Below are 24,026 nucleotides of genomic sequence, written 5' to 3' on the forward strand. Positions count from 1 at the left end.
CTAGGCTCCCGGAGGCGCCTTCAATATAGGCGGCCTGCCTGGGGAGCATTTTTTTTAAAAACGTGCATCCCGATTGGCTGATTAGACAGCTGTAGGACGCCTACAGCTGCCTAAAATCGGGACGCACTTTGGAGAATCAGGCCCTTTGTGTGTTTGAAATTATATCCATGTAAAACATGAAAAAATATAATAATTAGGCAACTAATTTGAAAAAATTTTATTATGCCCTGTTTTGATCATTTTAGTATCTCTAATTATTGGCTTTTAACTCTTTTAGTTCTATTCAACTTCTTTTATTGTTTGTTTGTTTTTCACTATTGTAAACCGCATAGAACTTTACGGCCTTGCGGTATATAAACTGATTATTATGATTATTAATTGTGCTTAGTGCAAAATATATCTTTCATTGCCAACTTATCTGGATAACATAACATTATACTTATAGACCGCGTTACCAAAAAGTTCTACGCGGTTTACAAAAGATTATAAACATTAAACATAATCGTATATTTGAATGAGTCGGCTAGTCAGGTACTTGGAGAAAAGGTAGGATTTTAGTTGTTTTCTAAAATGTCTGTAAGAAACAGCTGTGAGCAACAATGATCAAAATTCTTTTTCATGAGAAGCTGCCTGAGATGCTACAGAGTGATTTAGGAATTTCTTGCTTTTACAACCTTTTACAGAAGGGAAATTGAACAGAGCATGAGTTTTTGTGCGTAGCTATGGAGAAACTAAGAACATAAGAACATAAGAAGTTGCCTCCGCTGAGGCAGACCATAGGTCCATCCTGCTCAGCGGTCCGCACCCGCGGCGGCCCATCAGGCCCATTGCCTGAGCAATGGTCTATACCTATCTATACCCCCCAATCCCTTTTTCTTCTAGGAATCTATCCAAACCTTCTTTGAAACCATTTAATGTTTTCTTGTCTACAACAGCCTCTGGAAGCGCGTTCCATGCATCCACCACCCTCTGTGTGAAAAAGAACTTCCTAGCGTTTGTTCTAAACCTGTCCCCTTTCAATTTCTCCGAGTGCCCCCTTGTACTTGTGGCGCCCCTTAATTTGAAAAATCTGCCCCTGTCTACTTTTTCTATGCCCTTCAGGATCTTGAAGGTTTCTATCATGTCTCCTCTAAGTCTCCGCTTTTCCAGTGAGAAAAGTCCCAACTGCTTCAATCTGTCGGTATATGGGAGATTTTCCATTCCCTTTATCAGTTTAGTCGCTCTTCTCTGTACTCCCTCAAGTACCGCCATGTCTTTCTTGAGGTACGGCGACCAGTACTGGACACAATACTCCAGATGCGGCCGTACCATTGCACGATACAGCGGCATGATGACTTCCTTCGTCCTGGTCGTAATACCCTTCTTAATGATACCCAGCATTCTGTTTGCTTTCCTAGAGGCTGTGGCACATTGCGCCGATGCCTTCAGTGTTGCGTCTACCATCACTCCCAGGTCTCTCTCCAGGTTACTGACTCCTAGTGATGTTCCCCCCATTTTGTATGTGAACATCGGGTTCTTTTTCCCCACGTGCATGACCTTGCATTTCCCCACGTTGAAGCTCATCTGCCACTTTTCGGCCCACTTTTCCAGCTGCGTTAGATCCTTTTGGAGATCCTCGCAGTCTTCCTTGGTTTGAGCCCTGCTGTATAGTTTGGTGTCATCTGCAAATTTAATGACTTCACACTTAGTTCCCGCCTCTAGATCATTTATGTAGATATTGAACAAGAGCGGTCCTAGCACCGACCCTTGCGGAACTCCACTCGTGACCCCTTTCCAGTCTGAGTAGTGTCCCTTTACGCCATCCCTCTGCTTCCTGTTTGCCAGCCAGTTTTTGATCCATCGGTGGACCTCCCCTTGTACCCCGTGGTTCCATATCTTTTTAAGCAGTCTCTCGTGTGGCACCTTGTTGAAGGCGTTTTGGAAGTCAAGGTAAATGATGTCTATAAATTCCCCTTTATCCACCTGGCTGTTCACTCCCTCAAAGAAGTACAATAAGTTTGTGAGGCATGACCTACCCTTACAGAAGCCATGTTGACTCAGTTTTAGCTGCCCATTTTTTTCGATGTGTTCACAGATGCTGTCTTTAATCAGTGCCTCCATCATCTTTCCCGGGACTGAGGTCAGGCTCACCGGCCTGTAGTTTCCCGGGTCCCCCCTTGCGCCCTTCTTGAAGATGGGCGTGACATTTGCTATTTTCCAATCCTCCGGGATCTCTCCGGTTTTTAAAGATAGGTTGCATATCTGTCTAAGTGGCTCCGCTATTACGTCTTTTAGTTCCTTGAGTACCCTTGGGTGAATGCCATCCGGACCCGGCGATTTGTCGCTCTTTAGTCTGTCAATCTGCTTGAGTACATCCTCTTGGCTTACCTCTAAATCGACCAGCTTATCGTCTTGGTCTCCTATTATGATCTCCTCGGGTTCTGGAATGGTGGTTATATTCTCCATCGTGAAGACTGACGTGAAGAACTCATTTAACCTGTCAGCTATCTCTTTCTCTTCTTTTACAACTCCCTTTCTGTCTCCATCGTCCAATGGTCCCACTTCTTCTCTCGCCGGTTGCTTCCCCTTGACGTATCTGAAGAACGACTTGAAGTTTGTTGCTTCCTTTGCCAGTCTCTCTTCGTATTCTCTTTTTGCTTTTCTAACCACTCGGTGACACTCTTTCTGGTGTTCTTTGTGTCCTTTTTGGTTCTCCTCTGTTTGGTCTTTTTTCCATTTTCTGAACGATGCTTTCTTGTCGCTTATCGCCTTCTTCACTGCACTTGTTATCCACACGGGGTTTTTTGTTCTATTTTTTTTGCACCCTTTTCTGAACTTGGGGATGCATATGCTTTGTGCTTCGTGCACAGTCTCCTTGAATAAGGTCCAGGCTTTTTCTACGGATTCCGTCTTCCCTATGTTGCCTTTGAGCTTCTTTCCCACCATTTTTCTCATGGCATCATAATTTCCTTTTTTGAAGTTGAGTGCCGTCGTTGTGGTTCTTTTCCCCTTTGATGATCCAATTTCAAGCCTGCTCTGGATCATGTTGTGATCGCTGTTACCTAGTGGGGGTAATACCGCCACCTCCTTTGCTGTCCCCCCTAGTCCGTTGAAGATTAGGTCAAGAGTGGCATCGCCCCTTGTTGGTTCCGTGACCAGCTGCTCCATGAAACAGTCCCTCGTGACTTCTATGAATTTTGTCTCTCTTGCGCAGTTTGAGTGCCCAATACTCCAGTCTATCCCAGGATGGTTGAAGTCCCCCATCACCACCACATTTCCGCTTCTGCATACCTGCTTCAGTTCAGCCTCCATCTCCTGGTCGATTTCTTCCGGTTGTCCAGGTGGGCGGTAGTACAGACCCAGTTTAATGTCTGCTCCTGCTCCTCCCTGTAGCTTAACCCATAGTGATTCCAGACCATCCGCCCGTACTGTTGTTTCCGTCCTGGCTGATGGTATGGAGTCTTTTATGTACAGCGCTATTCCTCCACCCTTTTTATGTGTCCTGTCTCTCCTGTATAGCTTGTACCCTGGTATGGCCACATCCCATTGATTGTCCTCAGTCCACCATGTTTCAGATAAGTAGGGGCTGCACCATATAAAACCTTGTAACAAAAACAGCCCAACTTGAACAGTACCCGAGCTTCGTTCCTTGAATAGGCATGTACGAGAGTTCGAGACACGTTTTCTTCTCTACCAAGCTCAGTTTCAGGTAGAATCCCCTTCCTCAGGAGCCAGTATCACAATCTCAAGAACAACCAGAGAACGCATGCAACCGGGAGAGCAGTGCCGCCCGCGAGCGGGTTTGTTTCTGAGGCAATGGAAGAGCACATGGAGGAACAGTGGAATTTGAACTGGGTTTACCTGGTTCCCGGCCCCATTCCCAACAACCGTTAGATAGCTACTGCACTCCTCCACCAGGGTCTGTGCTAGGACTTCTGCTTTCTAACATATTTATAAATGATTTAAAGATGGGAATAACTAGTGAGCTAATTAAATTGCTGCTAATATTTCTCCAGCGATGAGTTTGTCCTTAGAATCTCCTGTCTTCTCCTTTGCAGTCCACTGGAATTATGATTGCATCGCTGAGTTCCCTCTCTTCCTTATGGGCATTTAGAAATACAGCTTTAGACCTAAGGCCTTGCGAGCGCCTCTGACGGACTCAGAATCAGGGCAGGATTAACCAATAGGCCAAGTAGGGACGTGGCTAGGGCCCGAAATGGTCAGGGGGGCCCGATGAAGGAGGGCATCAACATTGTTTTTTCCAAACGGCGATGGGCCCCTCCAGCATCGATCGGCAACGCGGAACCCCCCCCCCCCCCGATCAGCAACGCGGTCCCCCCCATCGACGGAAAGTAAGACAAGCAAGCAACGCGGGTAAGAAAGGCAACGGGAACTGTAATTTTCCAAGCGGTGCTGCTTGCCCAACGCTTCCCTCTGACGCAGCTTCCTGTTTCCGCCTGGGCGAATGGTGGGGTGGGGCGGGGCAGGGGGTCCCAGTGTACTTGGGTGCCTAGGGGCCCTCGACGAATTAATGCTGCCCTGCTCAGAATAAGAGATTTGTGATCTTTCCTCTGGCTCTTGTGTTCATCCTCTGTAGAGTGAGGCAGATGCACAATGTAAAAATGCCCAAAATGAAAATTAGAGTTCACTTAAAGAAAAAGGACACAATTAAATTACAAAATAAAAGAATTCTGTGGTAAGAATTATTTATTGGTCGCCTAAGAGCTAACATGTTTCACCATCAGGCTGCATCAGACGAGAGTGTTGAACAAACATTAACCGGTTCCCTCATCAAGGGTGATCCAGGGTCGGTGTTCTGCTGCTTCTTGTTAACCAAAATATATTCTTGACACTGAAAATGTACCATCCTGTCTTACAGTGACTGATAAACTATTCTTAGCACAGAGTTCTCTTATTCTGTATTTTATGCGTGTCCTTTCTCTGCTTTGTCCAAAAAAAGAAAAAGGACGATGGGACATGCTTCTGCTCCCTCTTCAGACGTTATTAAACTCCTTAGAGCTCTTCTTCAGCAGACAACTATGTGGAGGCTATTCCCCTCTCTTTGGAGAAGAAACAGGGCACATACTGGCCCTTTCTCTCTCCTCTCCTTCCAGACTCCAGCTCCCTGGAGCTCATCAGCAAGCTGCTTCTCCTTCACCATCCTACACGCAGCGCCCTAAAACTTCACACTGACCTCAACAATTTCCTTTAAAAAGTACACCCCCAAAAGAGTAAACAAGTATGGTATTAGTCTAGTGTTGGGCAAACTTTTTGACTCGTGGGCCACAATGGGTTCTTAAATTTGACAGAGCATCTTTGTGTCCCTCTCATCCCTTGTGCAGCAGAACCCTTGCCCAGCTTCCATCCTTCCCTCCCTCCCTCCCATCCCTTGTGCAACAGAAACCTTGAGCACCCGCCCCCGCCACGCAGCCAAACCCCCCACTGTCCCTCCATCCTTCCCTACATACCTCCCTCCAGAGCAGCGTCGGGCCGACAGCACTCTAAACAGGCTGCTTTGCGGCCTTCTCTCGGGGCCTTCCGTGTGCCGCGTTACTGATGACATCATCAGTGATGCGTCAGAGGGAATTCCCCGATGAGAGAAGACCGCGAAGCAGCCTGTTTAGAGTGCTGCCGGCCCGACACTCTGGAGGGAGGTATGTAGTTCTTGTGGTCAGTGGGGTTCGGATGGTCGGCGGGCCAGATTAAAAAACTAAATGGGCCGGATATGGCCCGCGGGCCGTAGTTTGCTCATGTCTGGTATAGTCCCTTCTGCTCTCATTCTACTATAATAATGTCAATGTGCTTCATAATAAAAAAAAAAAAAAATCTGAATATAGTGCTCAGACTTCCAGCTAGTTACAGTGACCATGCTGTCATAGATCTGTTCTGCCCTTGCTTGGTTTTCCACATCTTCCCTTCCCTCCCCCCAGATTAATAGGAGAGGATTCCCACACCATCATTGGGTTCATGAAGGCGTGAAGCTATGAAAGGAGGCTGATTCCTTAGCCAAAGATAACCAGTAATATAAAATAATAGATTCATGAACCTTTCCTAGCACCAGATGTATTCCCTCTATATTTTCTGTTTGATTTGGATGTGAACTGCTTTGAAAGGCCTCTTGTTGGGTGGGATATCAAGCCTTAATAAACCTGAAATATGAAGGAGCAAATGTTGCACCAAGAATGCTAAACAGGTGTTTATATACCAAAATACTGATACCAGTAGTGAAAAAGTGCAGCTGGATTTGATTTCTGGGTCAGGTATGCGTTCTCAGCCACTGGACAGGCAGGACCTAGAGATTCCAAGTGTACCACAAGATCATAGAAACATAGAATATGACGGCAGAAAAGGGCTGACGGCCCAACAAGTCTGCCCACTCAAGAACCCTCCCTCCCAACTAGCCTGCCTACTGTAGTACTCCCACCCATCGACTCTTGAAGTCAAGCACGCTACTGGCCTCGACCACCTGGCGGGGAAGATCATTCCATCGATCAATCACCCGTTCAGTGAAGTATTTCCTGGTGTCACCATGAAATCTTCCTCCCTTAAGTTTTAGTGGATGCCCTCTTGTCGCCATGGTACCCTTTAGAAAAAAGATTTCCTCCTCCACTTTGATGTGACCCATGATTTATTTAAATGTTTCTATCATGTCCCCCCTTTCTCTGCGCTCCTCGAGAGAATATAAGCGCAGTCTGATCAGGCGTTCTTCATATGGGATGTCTTTAAATCCTGAGACCATCCTAGTGGCCATTCTCTGTATCGACTCCATTCTCTTCACAAATTTTTGATAATGTGGCCTCCAAAATTGGACACAGTACTCCAGGTGAGGTCTCACCATGGATCTGTATAACGGTAGCATGTCTTCCGGCTTTCAGCTGATAAAGCTCCTTCTGATGCAACCCAGCATTTATCTGGCCTTTGCTGAAGCTTTCTCCACCTGATTAGCAGCTTTCATATCTTCCCGGATGAGAACTCCCAAGTCCCTTTTTGCAATAGTTCTTGTTAAGTTTTTGCTGTTCAAGGTGTATGTTTTGCATGGATTTCCGCTCCCAAGGTGCAATACTTTACATTTCTTGGCATTAAAGTTTAGTTGCCAAGTACTGGACCATTGTTCCAATACAAGCAGGTCTTGCTCCATAGTGTTGGGCCTGGTTGCGCTGTCAGGTTCTGATGCCCTGCCCACAACATTGCATAGTTTAGCGTTGTCGCCAAATAGTGTAATTTTGCCTCAAAGTCCCTGAGTCAGATCCCTTACAAAGATATTAAATAGCATCGGGCCCAAGACCAAGCCCTGCGGCATTCCACTGGTCACTCTTGACGTTTTTGAGGAGATACCGTTTACCACTACTCTTTGAAGCCTGCCGCTAAGCCAGTCTTGAACCCATGCTGTCAGTGTTTCTCCTAGTCCTAGTGAGTTCACCTTGTATACACTAGAATAGATGACATGTATGTTGCGTACGCAAGAGTCTGTCAACGTTATGAGCGTCTGTGAACACCCCCATGCCATCCTGCCTGCCTGCCTGCCTGCCTCCCATCCCCCTCCGATGCCAGCCTGCCTGCCTCCCATCCCCCTTCCACTAAAACTCCCCACCCCACCCCCCTGATGCCATCCTGCCTGCCTGCCTTCCATTGAACCCCCCCACCCCCCTCCGATGCCAGCCTGCCTGCCTTCCATCCCCCTTCCACTGAAACCCCCCCCCCCCCACCCCCCTGATGCCAGTCTGGGCCGCCCTGTCCTGACGGATCCACGTTTTGCCTCTCTCCCCGCGGGGCTGGGCTTTGCCCAGCTGTTTCCAGACTAACGTCTTTCCCTCCCCGATCCTCCTCCCAAGGCGAGAAAAAGAAAGGGAGAAGCTGAGTCGGCGCCCCGTTGCGGCCGGAGCCGGTTCCGATCCCGAAGCATAGAATTTCTCCTTATTTTCGGTTCACTGTTTTAGTGTTCACTGTTTTTAGAATAGTGTAATTTTAATTTTTCTAACAATTTGAGTGTAGGCCCCTCTTGATCTTGAGGCCCTAGGCTGAAGCCTAGTTAGCCTACAGGAAAATCCGGCCCTGGGTATAGCATGTAATAGTGTTCCACATATTATGACCTCATAAGTCAATAGGATTGATGGCTCAAGTACAACATTAATTTGACCCCATATCGACTTTCCAAAAATTAAATATCAAAGGACAATAGAATAACAGATCCAAAGTCCCTATGACAATGCCAGCATCTATTAGATTTAGAACTGTCTAACTTTTGCAAACGAACTGGGGTCCAAAACATCCTATGCAACAAGAAAAAACAGGTTTGTCTGATAGATGCTGACGCTGTACACCTCATCCTCCAAGTCCAAATTCGTGGCCATCGTGCTTTATCTCAATGCTCCAAATGTCTCAAAGACTAGAATTTGGTTTTTTATTCAAGAACTCAGAAATTAATTTATACCACCGGGCAGCCTGATGTCCTATAAAAATCTGTCTGGAAGTATAGGATCTGCAAGCTACAATGAGTTTTTAAGTTTCGCCAATCAGGAGATAGTGGTTGCCGCAGATGGATAGACCAGTTGGCCTTTATCTGCTTTCACGTTTCTATGTTTCATCGTGCCTTATGGACACCTGTAATAGTAACAGAAAGTGAATTACCAATGTTGGTCTTGCAAGCATGATATAGGCATCATCTCACATATGACATACTGCTGCCCAGATTTACAGTTATTTTGGACTGATGTATGGAGGAAAAATTCTGCTCTTCTTAGAATGAATATTAATATCTCCTTCACTAACGTACTCATCCTTCCTGACAGAATTATTATCCCTTTGATTTCCTATTAGCAGTAGCTATGCTATTAATATTTAACTGGGAAGACAATTCAATATTGAGTGCTACATTAGAGTGGAATGGGTTAAGTGTTTTGAGAATAGGCGAGTACGGAACTATAACTTTTGAAGAACGTAATTGTTCTGATGACTCATTAACACGATGAGAAAAACTGGATCAATATGCCGTGACACATACCTGTCATCCTGAATTTATTTTCTGTTCCATCATCTACTGTATAGTCAATGTTATATGTTGTAATGGTTATGTAAATGAATAATACCAATACAAATACAGCGGTATCTCGGAGAGAGTGTGAACTCGCAGGCCTTGAGCATGCGCAGATGCTCAAGGCCCAGCACAGAAGAGGAGGCCGATCTTCTGGCACCAGCACCAATGCACAGGACATGCCGGTGCCGAGGCCAGATGAAAGTAAGAAGCGGGTTCGGGTGGATCCGGGGGACTTCAGGTCGCAGCAGGGGGGTAACGGATCGCGGCGGGGGGATGCCAGATCGCGGGGGGGAGGGTGCCGGATCATGGGGGGGCCTTCAGGGGGAGCAATGCCAGTTCTCATGGGGGGGGGATAGAGCAGTGCCGCTGGCCTCAGGGGGGTGGGAACATATCACAGCGAGTTTCCATTATTTCCTATGGGGAAACTCGCTTTGATATACGAGTACAGTGGTACCTTGGATTACAAGCATAATCCGTTCCAGGAGCATGCTCGTAATCCAAAATGCTCGTTTATCAAAGCGAGTTTCCCCATAGGAAATAATGGAAATTCGCTGTGATATGTTCCCACCCCCCCACCGAGGCCAGCAGCGCTGCTCCCCCCGAAGGCCCCGCGATAGGACACCCTCCCCCCCCCCCGCCGCCATCGGGCATCCCCCCCCCCCCCCCGTCGCCATCGGGCACCCCCCACCGCAACCTGAAGTCCCCCAGAGCCCTCTTATTTAATGTAGCACCGGCATGTCGGCCTCCTCTTCTGTGCTGGCCTTGAGCACGTGCGCATGCTCAAGGCCTGCGAGTTCACGTTCTCTCCGAGAATCAGTATTTTGGTTTACGAGTATGCTTCTGGAACGAATTATGCTCGTAAACCAAGGTACCATTGTATTCAGATTAAATTTACTAAGTAGCAGCTTAATGGTGTGTTCCTTAGTCCTTGTACTGTTCGAAAGAGTAAACACTTGCCTCATTTCTCTCCACTCAGGACTTTATAGATCTCTGTCATGTTCCCTCATCTCTTAAGCATTTCTTTATATGAGAGTCAATCCATTCCCTTAATTTTTGCTACCCTTTTCTGTACTGTTTTTTTCCCCCCTAATTATTCATTAAATCTCTTTTTTACATGAATTCAATACAAAAAGAGCTACACCCTTAAACCGTTATGTATTTATTAAATCATTAATTAAATCATTTTTATTGCACCAGATATTTAAACATCTTTCACACAATCATAATACACATGAAGCCTTCCCAATCTACCCTATTTATCCCACAGCTTAAAAGTCCATTCACAGTATGAAATACTGCAAGCCCTAAGAGCTTGTCGTCACTGCCAAACTTTTACTTTTCTTGTCTTTTCATTCCGTTGTTAGCTCTTCACCATATTATATCCAACTTGATCAAACTGAACAGTTAAGCCCAACACAGTTCTGCATTTCGCCTTTCAACGTCATCAGGGTCTTTAGATTACTGACGGCTTCATTTCTTCACAACCTCTGATTATTCATAATATGAGGGTCATTTCATAAATAAGGCACACTATTTGTTTTCATTTGCATGCTTTACTTTTTTTCAAGTATTTCTTTACAATCCTCTAATATAGTCTCCGGGAAGCTTCATTATTCTGTCCATGGCACCATTTTGTTCAATTGCCGAATGGCTCAGGTACCGGCGGAAGAAAGCTCTTTCAGAGATGCAAAACGATGTCCACGCATAGGTTGTTTCAGCTTTGGAAAATGGTCAAAGGCTGGAATCATGTCTGGACTGTAGGGAGCATGAGGAAACACCTCCCAGCCGTATTCACGTAGTTTTTCAATGACGAGTGGAGAGCTCCATCTTCCCAACGACCACAAAAATTTTGATGAGCTCAATCAAAAGTCAAACAAATGATGATTTTTGCTTATGATCATGAAGGCATCATCATCACAGACAAAGTTCCATGTGGCAGAAGTGTCACAGCAGTGTATTATCATGATTTTTTTGAAAAAAATGTGCACAAAAATGCATAAAACCCGACCTCAGTTGCTCTTGGCTGGGCCACTCATTCTTCACGACAACGTTAACCCGCACATAGAGAATGTCATTGAAAAACTACACAAATAAGGCTGGGAGGTGTTACTTCATGTTCCCTTCAGAAATTGGGCCGACTGCAATTGCCTAAACTTTATCTGTTCTATGTTTTTGTGTACAAGAGGGTGCTGAAAAGTTCTCAGCCCAGCCAACCAACTTTCCTAAATTCTGAGTGCTGTTTTCCCATTGTAGCTGAAAAGAGTGTCATCTTATTTCCTTAAGTACCAGTTTGCAGAGACAAAATTCTCTGTTTTGACATTGTTTCAGATCTTTGATGGCACCATATCCACGTCATTCTCTTCTTGGTTGGGCTGAGAATTTTTCAGCACACCCTCATAGCAGCATTCCAGAGCTGAGATTGTGATGTCATAATGCCTCATTCCACCAATAAGATCCAACCTCTTCGGTGATATCACAATGGCTTGATTGTCCTATACTTGGTTCATATAAGAACATAAGCATGGCCATACTGGGTCAGACCAATGGTCCATCTAGCCCAATCCAGGTTCGAAGTATCTGGCAGGAACCCAAATAAGTATGAGGGGGTGCTGAAAAGTTCTCAGCAACCAACCAACTTTCCTAAATTCTGAGTGTTATTTTGCCATTGTAGCTGAAAACAGTGTTATCTTATTTTATTAAGTGTCAATTTGCAGAATCGAAATTCTCTGTTTTGACATTGTTTCAGATCATTGATTGAACCATATCCAAGTCATTCTCTTCTTGGTTGGGTTGAGAACGTTTCAGCACCCCCTAATATGTATGGGTGACTAAAACTACATCAGGTATATACCTGATAGGGCCTCCGCGTGTGCGGATCGCCGGACTAGATGGACCATGGGTCTGATCCGGAGATGGCAGTTCTTATGTTCTTATGTACTCAAGAAAAAAAAAGAGCTTGTTGTATAGTAGAAATAATGCATTCAGTTTCCAGTTTTGTTTTGCAAATTTTTACACATAAAAATAATAAAATCTTAATCAACTTTATGAACATAAAACCTTAAAATTAATGTGTGTAAAGTTTATTTCCATGAATTAATCAAACTTTACACATATTTTCAAAAATCAATGATAAAATGTCCAAAAATTGGCCAATAGATCCAGAAATGATTCAAAGGGGAACCAACATTTTTTTCCATACTCGCCTGGTCAGTATAATGGGGTTAATGGAGTTCTGAAGACATTAGCAATTGGTCTAAATCAGGGGTGTCAAAGTCCCTCCTCGAGGGCCACAATCCAGTCGGGTTTTCAGGATTTCCCCAATGAATATGCATGAGATCTATTTGCATACAATGAAAGCAGTGCATGCAACTAGATCTCATGCATATTCATTGGGGAAATCCCGAAAACCCGACTGGATTGTGGCCCTCGAGGAGGGACTTTGACACCCCTGGTCTAAGTTGAGAGCTATTTTAAGGGAAATGTTCAAGACTAGGTTAATCATCTTTTTGCTGCACAAACCAGAATGGTTCCAAGGATTTCTGAGAGCAGGATATGCGGGGGGTGTCCAGAGCAGGCAGAAGATCTTTATACTGTGTGATATTACACCACTGTGTTCTCCCAACAGGTATAGAGCTCGAGTGGAGAAGGTAGAATCCCCTGCCAAGGTTCATGTTTTCTATGTAGATTATGGCAACGTAAGTATGGCTCTCTTGGGTCATTTATTTATACACAAGGTATTGGTGGGTGGAAATCGTTTTTCTTGCCACCTTCAAAACTGCATAATGGGCTTTGTGGAATAATTTAGAGTGCCACTGTGAGGACTTCGCTTCATAGCAAGTTGTGGTTTCCTGATAGCTACAATGAACGTGTCAAAGAAAAGTTCCCATATATTAGATTTGCACATACCTGTGTGTTCATCTCCTGCATCGTGTTGTGGGTGTCTGGAAGACCTTGATTGCCTTTGCAGCTGCCAAGGCAGGTTGGAGAAATTATTGTCTTAGAAAATGTAAATGGATTGAGGCTGACAGCAGGTCCAAAACACAAAAACAAAGTGGAATTTTCCCAATCAGAATGGTGAGCACTAAAAAAGTGTCCGTCAACTCATCTGATGAATGCAAATGCCTTTATTGGTTCAAAATCTTGTGTATATATCCAAAGAGTCAACGACCCGACATGCACATGTTTCGGCCCAACCGGTCTGCCTCAGGAGTCTACAAATACATACATGGATATATATGTTAAAAACATACACATTATGTATAAACTAAACTAAACTAAACCTTAGGTTTGTATACCGCATCATCTCCACATTCGTAGAGCTCTGCACGGATTACAGGAGATGGGATAGAAAAGGTTAGAAAGGTTAGAGGTCCAAGTATGAAGGGTTTTTAGAGGGCTTAGAGTGCCAGAGAAGGAATAAGTATCAGATTTTTGAGAATAGCCAGGTCTTCAGATGTTTGTGGAAAAGTTGGAGAGAGCTCAGGTTCCGAAGAGGGGAGGAAAGTTTGTTCCAGAGTTCGGTGATTCTGAAGGGGAGGGAGGTCCCTAGTTTTCCTGTATGGGAAATGCCTCTTAATGAGGGGAAGGATAGTTTTAATTTGTGGGTGGATCTGGTGGTATTAGGGTTAGAAGAGTTCCAAGAAAGAGGGATACAGGGAGGGAGGATGCCGTGTAGGATTTTGAAAGCTAGGCAGGCGCATTTAAAGTGGACCCTGGCGATTATCGGAAGCCAGTGGAGCTTGGACAGAAGCGGAGAGACGTGGTCAAATTTATTTTTTACGAAGATGAGCTTGGCCGCAGCATTCTGTATCCGCTGGAGTCTGTGGAGGTTTTTCTTAGTTAGGCTTAAGTAAATAGAGTTGCAATAGTCCAATCTGGAAAGTATGATGGATTGGACAAGGACGGTAAAGTGATTTTGATGAAAGCAGGATCTGACTTTCCTCAGCATGTGAAGGCTGAAAAAGCATTTTTTTACCAAGGAATTGAGGTGGTCGTTGAAGGACAATGTAGAATCAATGATGAAGCCCAGAACATTGCCCATGAAATATGATATAAATAAACAAACAGCAAAGAATAATCACAAATGCTTAAAAATGGACATCTAAATTCATTAAAACCAAAATAAACAAATCTAAAATAATCACAAAAGCTAATACATACATCAGTGTCCTATATATTGTATACTATCACAACAGATGCAAAGCGATTACAATGAACAACCTTCACAACCCAATAAATATATGCAATTCATATTAAAACACCTAACATCTAGAGAATTAAAAAATTATTAATGACATAAAAACATATGCAGGAGTAAGATATAGGGCTACCAACACTATATAAAAATATAATATAAAAAGTTTTAAATGTTATTGCTAACAAGCTGTCCGTAAATATGCAAATTTGGAGCAAAAGGGATAATTTATATATACTGCATTAGGCTTATAAAAAACTGTTATAAAAAAATAAAATAAAATAGATTACAATGTGTATACAACATACCTTACGAGTCTTCAACAGGTGTATAAGAAAATCATGTAAAACACAAAGTTGCACACCCCCTCTACAAAGGCATTTGCATTCATCAGATGAGTTGAAGGACACTTTTATAGTGCTCACCATTCTGATTGGGACAATTCCACTTTGTTTTTGTGTTAAGGCTGACAGCGCCATGGCCCAATAGTAGAAGCTGCTCAAAATGAGCTGAAAACCCAAAGAAGGAGAAGGTTCAAAAGAACTGCAGTTCTCTATCAATTTTTAGTAAACCCCTCTTCTCTGGAATTTAGTGCATCCTCTAGCTGGCCATTAAGTGGTGTCATTCAGTGATGGCAGCGAATCTGCCCCCTCCCCATTTCTATAGTGTTCCCAGCTGATCTAGGAAGCCGAAGCCACACGTTTCACACAGCACTGCCAGGAGATGCCACCAGGAGATGCAATGTTTGGTTTCATGAAGCCAGTTTTGTTGCTTTATATCAGTGGTCTCAAACTCAAACCCTTTGCAGGGCCACATTTTGGATTTGTCGGTACTTGGAGGGCCTCAGAAAAAATAGGTAATGTCTTATTAAAGAAATGACAGTTTTGCATGAGGTAAAACTCTTTTATAGTTTATAAATCTTTCCTTTTGGCTAAGTCTTAATAATAATATTGTCATTTATAGCTAAAGAGACATATGATCAAGAAACGGTTTTATTTTACTTTTCTGATTATGATAAACATACTGAGGGCCTCAAAATAGTTCCTGGCGGGCCGCATGTGGCCTCCGGGCCGCAAGTTTGAGACCACTGCTTTATATCATCCTTTGGATCTGTACCAGGGAAGATAATAATAATAATTTTATTCTTATATACCGCCAAAGCCATGATAGTTCGAGGCGGTTTACAACAAGAAGCGCTGGACAATCAGCGAAGAGGTCACAATTCAAAGTCATCAATACAGTCTTACATAATGGAAGAAGTGGAAAGCTATATAGTTCTTAAGGTTACTGGTTGAATTAGCAGAGCTGTAGAAGATCTTAGTTTACAAATCGATCGAACAAACTCATTTTTACCAATTTTCTAAAATTGAGGTAGGTTGAGGAGTGCGTGATGATGTTAGTCAGCCAATCGTTCCATTTGGCTGCCTGGAAGGCCAGGGTTCTGGCCAGGAATCTTTCGTATTGGCAGGCCTTTATTGTCGGACAGGTGAACAGATGTGTTCTTCGTGTGGGCCTAATAGAATTTGCCAGGTTAAATTGGGAAACTAGGGAAGTGGGGGCAGACCAAATATTGATTTATAACACAGACAAGAGAACTTAAATAGAATTTGCGCCTCCAGGGTCATCCAATGGAGTTTTTGATAATAGGGTAGCTTAAGATTGCATTCATTGAACTTCTGATATCTTGCAACCCGATTCACTGTCTACAAGGTTATTATGCGTCAGTAATCACTGTATCTGGTGAATAGTACCTTGTATGTTGGAGATTTCCCTGCAATTGGTTAGGTTTTCTCTAGCTAGATGGGTAAAGCCAGCCTAATGTTACACAGAAGCATCTAAATTCTGATTTCTTTGTTTTGCCTCTATTACTGTGATAACAAAATGCCATTTAGACTTCTGTACAGATGCTGGCCTTCATGGGCCATAAGGGGGCGGAGTCAGCACTGTGGTCATGTCCTGATAATAGAATTGTATATACCCAGCATCATGTAACTTGTCGACCTTGCACCCCAATTCCTGGGACAGCACTCATTCCAAGAAACACCTTAACTTCCATATTAATCCTTAAGAAGACCAATCCCCCCCAAAAAAATTGGGTATAAAGGATCTGATTGAAAAATGCATAAAGAGTCAAGTCACTAGAGCAACTAGTGCCCCCTTCTCAAGCTGAAGCTTAATTTTGATTTGACCTAAAATGACCTTTTGCTTCTATGAGAAAAAATTTAAATTGAATCAGGTTGGGCAGACTGGATGGACCATTCGGGTCTTTATCTGCCGTCATCTACTATATGTTACTATGAGAGAGAGAAAAAAATAGACAAAGAGAGAGAGAGAGAAAGACAAAGAAAGAGAGAAAAAGAGAGAAAGAGAGAGAGGTGGTGGAGAGGAAAATGGTGACTGAATTCAAAGAAGTGTGGGATGAACACAGAGGTTCTAGAATTAGAAAATAATAGTAAATATTGAACTAAGGCCAGTACTGGGCAGACTTGCACGGTTTGTGTCTGTATATGGCCGTTTGGGGGAGGATGGGCTGGGGAGGGCTTCAATGGCTGAGAGGGTGTAGATGGGCTAGAGTAAGTCTTAACAGAGATTTCGGCAGTTGGAACCCAAGCACAGTACTGGGTAGAGCTTTGGATTCTTGCCCAGAAATAGCTAAGAAGAAAAAATTTAAATTGAATCAGGTTGGGCAGACTGGATGGACCATTCGGGCCTTTATCTGCCGTCATCTACTATGTTACTATAAACTGAGACTGGCAGTAGAAGATGCATCAAACTGCATGCACTCGTGTCCTTTAAAGATCTCAGCTCTCTTATGTTCTTCCAGCAGCCCTGTTGTGCTTAAAAACTACCAGAGAGGAAACGTGAGCAGCAAAGCAGAGCAGCGTCTAGAATGATTTCCAAATGTATATTTAATGCTGTAAGTTCCATGAGTAATCTTATTTTAAACCATCCAGTCTGGGGTTTCCTGCATTAAACTGTGCAGCAAAAAAGGTTAATAAACTTAAAACAATAAGACAATACCCTTTATTTAGACTAACTTAATAAACTGCGTAGCTACTCTTACTACTTATCATTTCTGTAGAGCTACTAGGCGTACACAGCACTGTACATCAAACATGGAATTAGAAGGTCCTTGCTCAAACGAGCTTACAATCTAGTTATGACAGACAAACTGGACAAAAAGGTGCATCTATTCAGTGATCAGATGGGAAATTACAGAGGGGAACGCAAGACAGATGGGTTGGACTTAGGAATTGAAAGCTGCTTCAAAGAAGTGAGCTTTGAGCATGGATTTGAATACTGCCGGAGACATTTGACGTCCCGAGTGCTGGGCTTTCTCTCTCTCTCCTCTACTATAATTTGATACGAAAGCCTTTTTCCTTTTTTTTTTTTTAATTTCTTTATTCAATTTTTAAACTACAGAAGTGCACAAAAATAATACATTTACATAGAATATTAAAATAAAGCACATTAAACTTACAAAAATTTATTTAAAAAAAAAAAAAGGAAAATTATTCCCCCCCATCCTTCCACCTATTAATCCACAAATAGATACCTTCAAAAACAATTAATATATACCTCTTAAACCAATTCCAAAATGTACCCCCCTCCCCCACCCTTCCATCCTGGATGTGTATGTTTAAAGGGACATCTAAAGAGATCAGTCTTTACAGTGTTTAGTTAACGGTTCCCAAACATCCATAAATTTTTTGTAATTTCCCTGCTGAATGGCCATTAACAGCTCCATTTTAAAAATATAGCAAAGAGATTCCCACCAAAATGTGTAATTTAGTCTATCCCAATTTTTTTAAAATAAGCTGGATGGCGACCCCTGTCAATATAAAGAGAAGTTTGTTACTTCTCACAGATAACTGACTCTTCGCTCTCATTGATGTACCAAATAAAATGGTATCATATGATAGTTCCACCGGATTCTCCAGTAAATTATTAACTTGATCCCAAATACATCTCCAAAATTTCAGTATCAAGGGACAATAGTATAACAAATGATCCAACATCCCAGGATCGAGATGCCAGTGCCAGCATCTATTAGATTTGGAACTATCTACTTTATGTAAACGAACTGGGGTCCAAACAGTTCTATGTAATAAGAAAAAACATTGTTATCTCATAGATGCCGACACCGTACATTTCATCCCCCAAGTCCAAATACGTAGCCATTGAGATGCAGTAATCTGTTGCTTTATCTCAATGCTCCAAATGTCACGAAGACCAGTTTTTGGTTTCTTATTCAAAAATCCAGATATTAATTTATACCACTGAGCGGCCTGGTGACCCAGGAAATCCACCTGGAAGCACAGGAACGGCAAACTATACTGATTTTTCCCTTTCTGAAAAGCCTCACCAAAGCTGAATTGGTTTCCTCCCCTTCCTGGGCTCGGAACTTAAGTGATCATGTGACAGAGGTGGTTAAAAACAACTGCGCTGGCCGAGATAATGCCTTTTCTTTCGGGCAGACTTATTTTTACCCATATCTAAACCCTGCTGCCTTCCCATGACACTGATATAGCCATACCTTTTGCACGTGACCCTTCCTGGAAAATTCCCTTACTATGTGTCTCCTCAATCTTATGCTCTTAAGACTAGCCCACAGCCAGTTTCCTCCCAGTGTTCCCCTCTCTCCTTCCACCACTATGGCCCTTGTATTGGAATATCTCCTCCTGCTGATACTGACTTTCCCCAATCTTTCCCGTCACCACAAGCAGCGGAACTCCTCAACACCACACCACCCACTTTTTGAATCCATTACTTCACCCTCCCTTTTCTCCACTACCCTCTTTACAGCTCTAAAGATTCAACACTTTCTCCCTCTCATTCAGCCATCCTCACTCTCCTTGCTTGCGGCGCAGCAGGCCACCCTCCCTCCCTCTCCCCCCCCCACACATGCTTCCCCCATTCTCACCCATATGTTCTTGCTCCTCCTCTTGCTCTCTGTTGGGGATATCAGCCCCAATCCTGGTCCTCCAAACCAACTCCCACCTTACTCATGCGGTTCACACTGCAATGTCACCAATATTATTTCTGTTCCTCTCCTCCTCCCACCCCTTCCCTGCCTTCTCAAGTGCTCTGTGGAATGTCCGCTCTCTCTCCAGTAAGCTTGCCTACGTCCACAACATCATCATCTCTCAAACTCTCCATCTGCTCACACTAACCGAGACCTGGATCTGCCCTGATGACTCTACTTCAGCTGTTCATGGAAGCTACCTTTTCTCCCATACAGCTCACCCTGTTTTTTCGTGGAGGTGGTAGGCTGCTACTTTCACCCTCGTGTAGATTCCAGCCCCTTTTCCCACCTCAATTTCGCTGCTTTTCTTCCTTTGAAGTCCACTCCATCCCATCTATTTGCTCCCCTACCCCATGTACCAACCCTGTCAGAAGTCCCTCTCTTCCTTGATTAAATTTTAACTTGATATACAAGCAATGTCTTGCAATACAAGTACATACAGTATACACACATCACAACTGAGCCGATGGTTCTGCTCTCTCTGACGCTGCAGGAGTGAAGTGACTTCTAAATGAGCGAGGTCTTGCAATACAAGTACGTATACCGTATTTTCACTCATATACCGTGCACCCGTGTAAAACGCGCACACGGGTATAGCGCGCAGGAAACTGTAATTTATGTAAATAAATTTTTATATACCGTGCACACCCGTATACCGCGCATGCCGCCCCGACTCTCCTGTCGCTGCCCGACTCTCCTTTCGCCCGCCCCGACTCTCCTCTGGCCACCCCGACTCTCCTTTCGCTCGACCCGACTCTCCTCTGCCCGCCCCGACTCTCCTTTCGCCGCCCCGACTCTCCTCTGGCCGCCCCGACTCTCCTCTCCCCCTTGAAGTCCTGTCCCCACCCTGAAAGCCTGATGCCCCCCCCCCCCCGATGTCCGATTCATCCCCCCGCAGGACCGCTCGCACCCTCACCCCGAAAGACCGCTCGCACGCCCAGAGAAAGGGCGGGACCGCCGGAAGAGGAAGTAGCACAGACGCAGGGCTCACAGAAGGGCCGGGACCGCCGGCAGAGGAAGCAGCAGGACAACGGTAGGAGCTTCTCCATGATGGGGGGGGTCGGGAGGCTGTGGGGGAGCGAGCGGTCCTTCGGGGTGGGGGTGCGAGTGCATGCGAGCAGTCCTTCGGGGCGGGGGTGCGAATGGTCCTGCGGGGTGAATCGGACGTCGGAGGGGGAACTATGTAAAAAAAAAGTTGTATAACGCGCATGGTTATGCACAGTTTGTAAAATTGTGTATAACGTGCGCGTTATATGCGTGAAAATAACGGTAATATTTTGTATGAAAGTTTTTGGGTTGTGGAACGAATCATCTTGAGTTTCCATTATTTCCAATGGAGAAATTTGCTTTGATACACGGGCGTTTTGGATTCTGAGCATGCTTCTGGAACGAATTATGCTCGCAAACCAAGGTTTTACATTCATTTCAATAAAATGTGTAAGGCTGATTCTTACACATTAAAAAGTATTAATGTGGTTAATCTGATTGTGCACACTCTTTAAAATGCCTTAATGCACATGTGCACATCTGTAATAGATCATGACAGAAAAGAATATAATTGCCAGTCTGCCCAACTATTCTGTCAGCAGTGCCAAAGATACTTCTCAGCTAGCAGCCAGATTTCTTATTATCTAGGACATCATATTTGTTTGCTTCCTTGGATTTCTTTGTGGTTACAGGGATGAGAGGAAAATAACAATGAATCTTTTATTTTTATCTCCATGATCTGTAATAATCTGAATAACCAGCAAACCTAGCGTAGTCATTACTCCAGTTCAGCTTCCTGAGTCTTCTGCATAGCCTGCTAGAGACCCAGCTACATAAGTGCTTATTTTTCCAGTGGATCTTCTAGTAATTACAATACTTGCAGCCTGAAAAGCATCTAGCCACTAGCTTTATTCTGTCATTACAGCCTGATTTTTCATTCCTGAAGTGGTTATAATGCAGGAAAACTAGACATTGTAGTAAAGGAGAAAAATATCAGAATAACATTGATTACAGCAATGTCGGTTCCAAGCAATTGTTCTGTGAATTGGGTAGAGGGGAAAGATCCTTAAATACCATGAAGATGTGGCAGAAAGATGACAAGTATTTCTGAATCTATTGGGAACTCCATTATTTTCAAGCACACCTGGATAATTTGCTGTTTACATGTTACAGCTAATGAACTCTAAAAGTAAACTCTCTCTGACATGATGTAAATACATGGCAAGCGTTGCAATAAATTTGAGAGACTGAGAGTGTATTCCATATGCCTTAACTTGGGAGCGAGGTTCATATCTATCGTAGTATGCACAATACAGCCTCATTTGAATATATCGCCCCCCTGTCTGAGACCCTGTTTTCTGAATTCTCTAGTCTCAAGTTTTACGGTTCGAAATACCGTTAAAACCCTCCCTTCCTTCATTTACGTTTTACTCCCCCCTATCTTCTACAAATGCCTTTGTCCTGTAATCTATTGTGAATGTCAAAGCTCCCAGAACGGGATAGAAATCGAAAGAATAAATAAATAAAACAAATCCTAAGCGGTTTACATAAAAGCAGAGTTTAAAAAATTAAAGAGTTTCAGTAATTTATATAAAAAAAAACAAACATTCATACACAATGACCAGATGGTGGGTCTAGCTATAGGGACGTTGGTCCTTGGCTTGATTACACAATTCTGAGTGCATAGTTAATTCTCACATGATGTGATTTAGAAGTTCTATATCTAAAGTTAAAGTTCACTTTAGATTTTGTTTTAGAGATCTTATATATATTTTGTGTCCCAAATTTAAAGCAAGCCTCAAAACAACTTCTAGGGTTCGTTGATCGTCACAGCAAAATCTTCTGGCAACTCCATCCATCCGCCAGATAGTTTACGATACAATCCGTAAAATAATTTTCTCGGTAAAACAAAACTGTAAGCACCTATATATTAGTATTTTATAACAGAATCTGGGCCACCAGGGAGTAATATTGAATACACTTATTGCTTGGCATCAATTTACCTAGAATAAGGTGCCTACATATAGAATTGCTACCTATATACAAATACCTTGAAAACTTGACTGGTTGGTTGACCCCTGGGCAGGTTTGAAAACCAGTGTCGTAGAGGATGGAGAATGATACGGGGACAAATTTTTCCCTGTCCCCGCAGGAACTCAATTTCCACGTCCTGTCCCCGCGAGTATTGTCCTTGTCCTTTCCCCATTCCTGTAAGCTCTGCCTTAACCACAGAAGCCTCAAACACTTATGATTTTAAAGTGTTTGAGGCTACTGCAGCTAAGCTCATTTTTGGGAAACGAAAGTATGATCATGTTTCCCCTTTGTTGATAAAGCTTCACTGGCTCCCAGTTCGCTTTAGAATCCAGTTTAAATGCGCGTGCATAATCTTCAAGCTTCTCTATGGAATATTTGATCCTTTTGTCCCCTTAGACTTTGCCATTTGAGAAACACACAAAGATATAAGTTAGCCTTCCCTTCCTTTAAGGGAATTAAATCTGTTGGGAAGCTCAGTCGATTTTTTGTTTTCCAGTTTGTAGAGATCTGGAATGAACTTCCCGACTCCATTAGGCTTTTAGGAAAGCTGCAATTATTTCGCAAATTCCTGAAAATTTTGTTGTTCTTGCAATTTTTAAATGGTTTAACTACAGCCTCAACGAAATGATAATATTATAGTTATTTTTCTTATGTACTTTAGTTTTGAATTAGTTCTTCCTTCTCTTATGTTTTCTGCTATGTACTCTAGTCTTAATTACAGTGGTGCCTCACACAACGAACTTAATTGGTTCCAGGAGCAAGTTTGTTATGCGAAAAGTTCGTTATGTGAAACGCGTTTTCCCATAACAATACATGTTAAAAAAAATAATTCGTTCTGTAGCATAAAATATGCTAAGATGACATAAAAAAGATAAATTTTTTGTTATTATTTTTATTTAGATACATCTAAAAACATACATCTCCCTGTCCTTTTACTTCCACTATCTTCCTATCCCATCTCTATTCCCTTTTGTCCCTCTCCCCATGATCAATCATCTCACCACCTCTCTCTGCCCTCACCCTCAGGGTTCAAGATTGCTTCCACTCTTTTTCCTGTTGTTCTCTCTGCCTGTCACCCTATGATTTAGCATCCCTTCTGCCCTTGTCCAATATTTCCCCTTCTCTCCCTCCCTCTCATCCCCTGCTCCAACATGTGCTTTCAGCGGCCTTCTCCCCCCTTAAGCGTCTTTTCTTCTCCACTCCACCTTTCCTCCCTCCCTGCCTCCACCTTTGTGGCGCTTTTGCACCCGACCGACAACAGAACAGGCCCGGTCGGACAAATCTCCCTGTCCTGTAGCCGCGAATCTAAATTATCTTCTTACAGCAGCTGGATTATTGAAGCTGCTGTAAGAGGTAATTTAGATTCGCGGCTACAGGGCAGGGAGGTTTGTCGGCCGGGCCTGTTGTCGGTCGATCGGGGGACCTGACCAGCTGTGCACATTCTTCGGGGCGGACCGCCCCCTCCCCCCTCTTTCGTTCGCCATTGCCTTCTTCCTACCTGCCCTGCCGCAGCCGCACACAGCCGACCGGAAGTCTTCCTGATGTCAGCGCTGACGTCGGAGGAAGGGAGGGCTTTGCTTAAGCCCTCCCTCCGACGTCAGCGCTGACATCGGGAAGATTTCCGTTCGGCTGTGTGCTGCGACAGGGCAGGTAAGGAGAAGGAGACTACCCTCGCGGCTCGACCAACCCCGCTGCGATCCAACCCCGCAGGAACCCCGGAAGGATGCAGCTCGGGCGACTTCGTTGTGTGAAACGAAGTCCGTTGTACGAAT

At 43.8% G+C, this 24,026-nt stretch overlaps 1 protein-coding gene across 1 annotated transcript in view; it reads left to right on the plus strand.

The window, feature by feature from the left end:
• The window catches only part of SND1 (staphylococcal nuclease and tudor domain containing 1), a 1,352,488-nt gene that overhangs the window by 1,249,493 nt on the left and 78,969 nt on the right, over positions 1–24,026 (plus strand). The window contains exon 20 of the mRNA XM_033959404.1: positions 12,639–12,708. Within this exon, the coding sequence (XP_033815295.1) occupies positions 12,639–12,708 (70 nt within the window). The remainder of the gene's footprint in view (positions 1–12,638; positions 12,709–24,026) is intronic.

This window comes from Geotrypetes seraphini, chromosome 9 (genome assembly GCF_902459505.1).
Source record: "Geotrypetes seraphini chromosome 9, aGeoSer1.1, whole genome shotgun sequence".
NCBI lineage: Eukaryota > Metazoa > Chordata > Amphibia > Gymnophiona > Dermophiidae > Geotrypetes > Geotrypetes seraphini.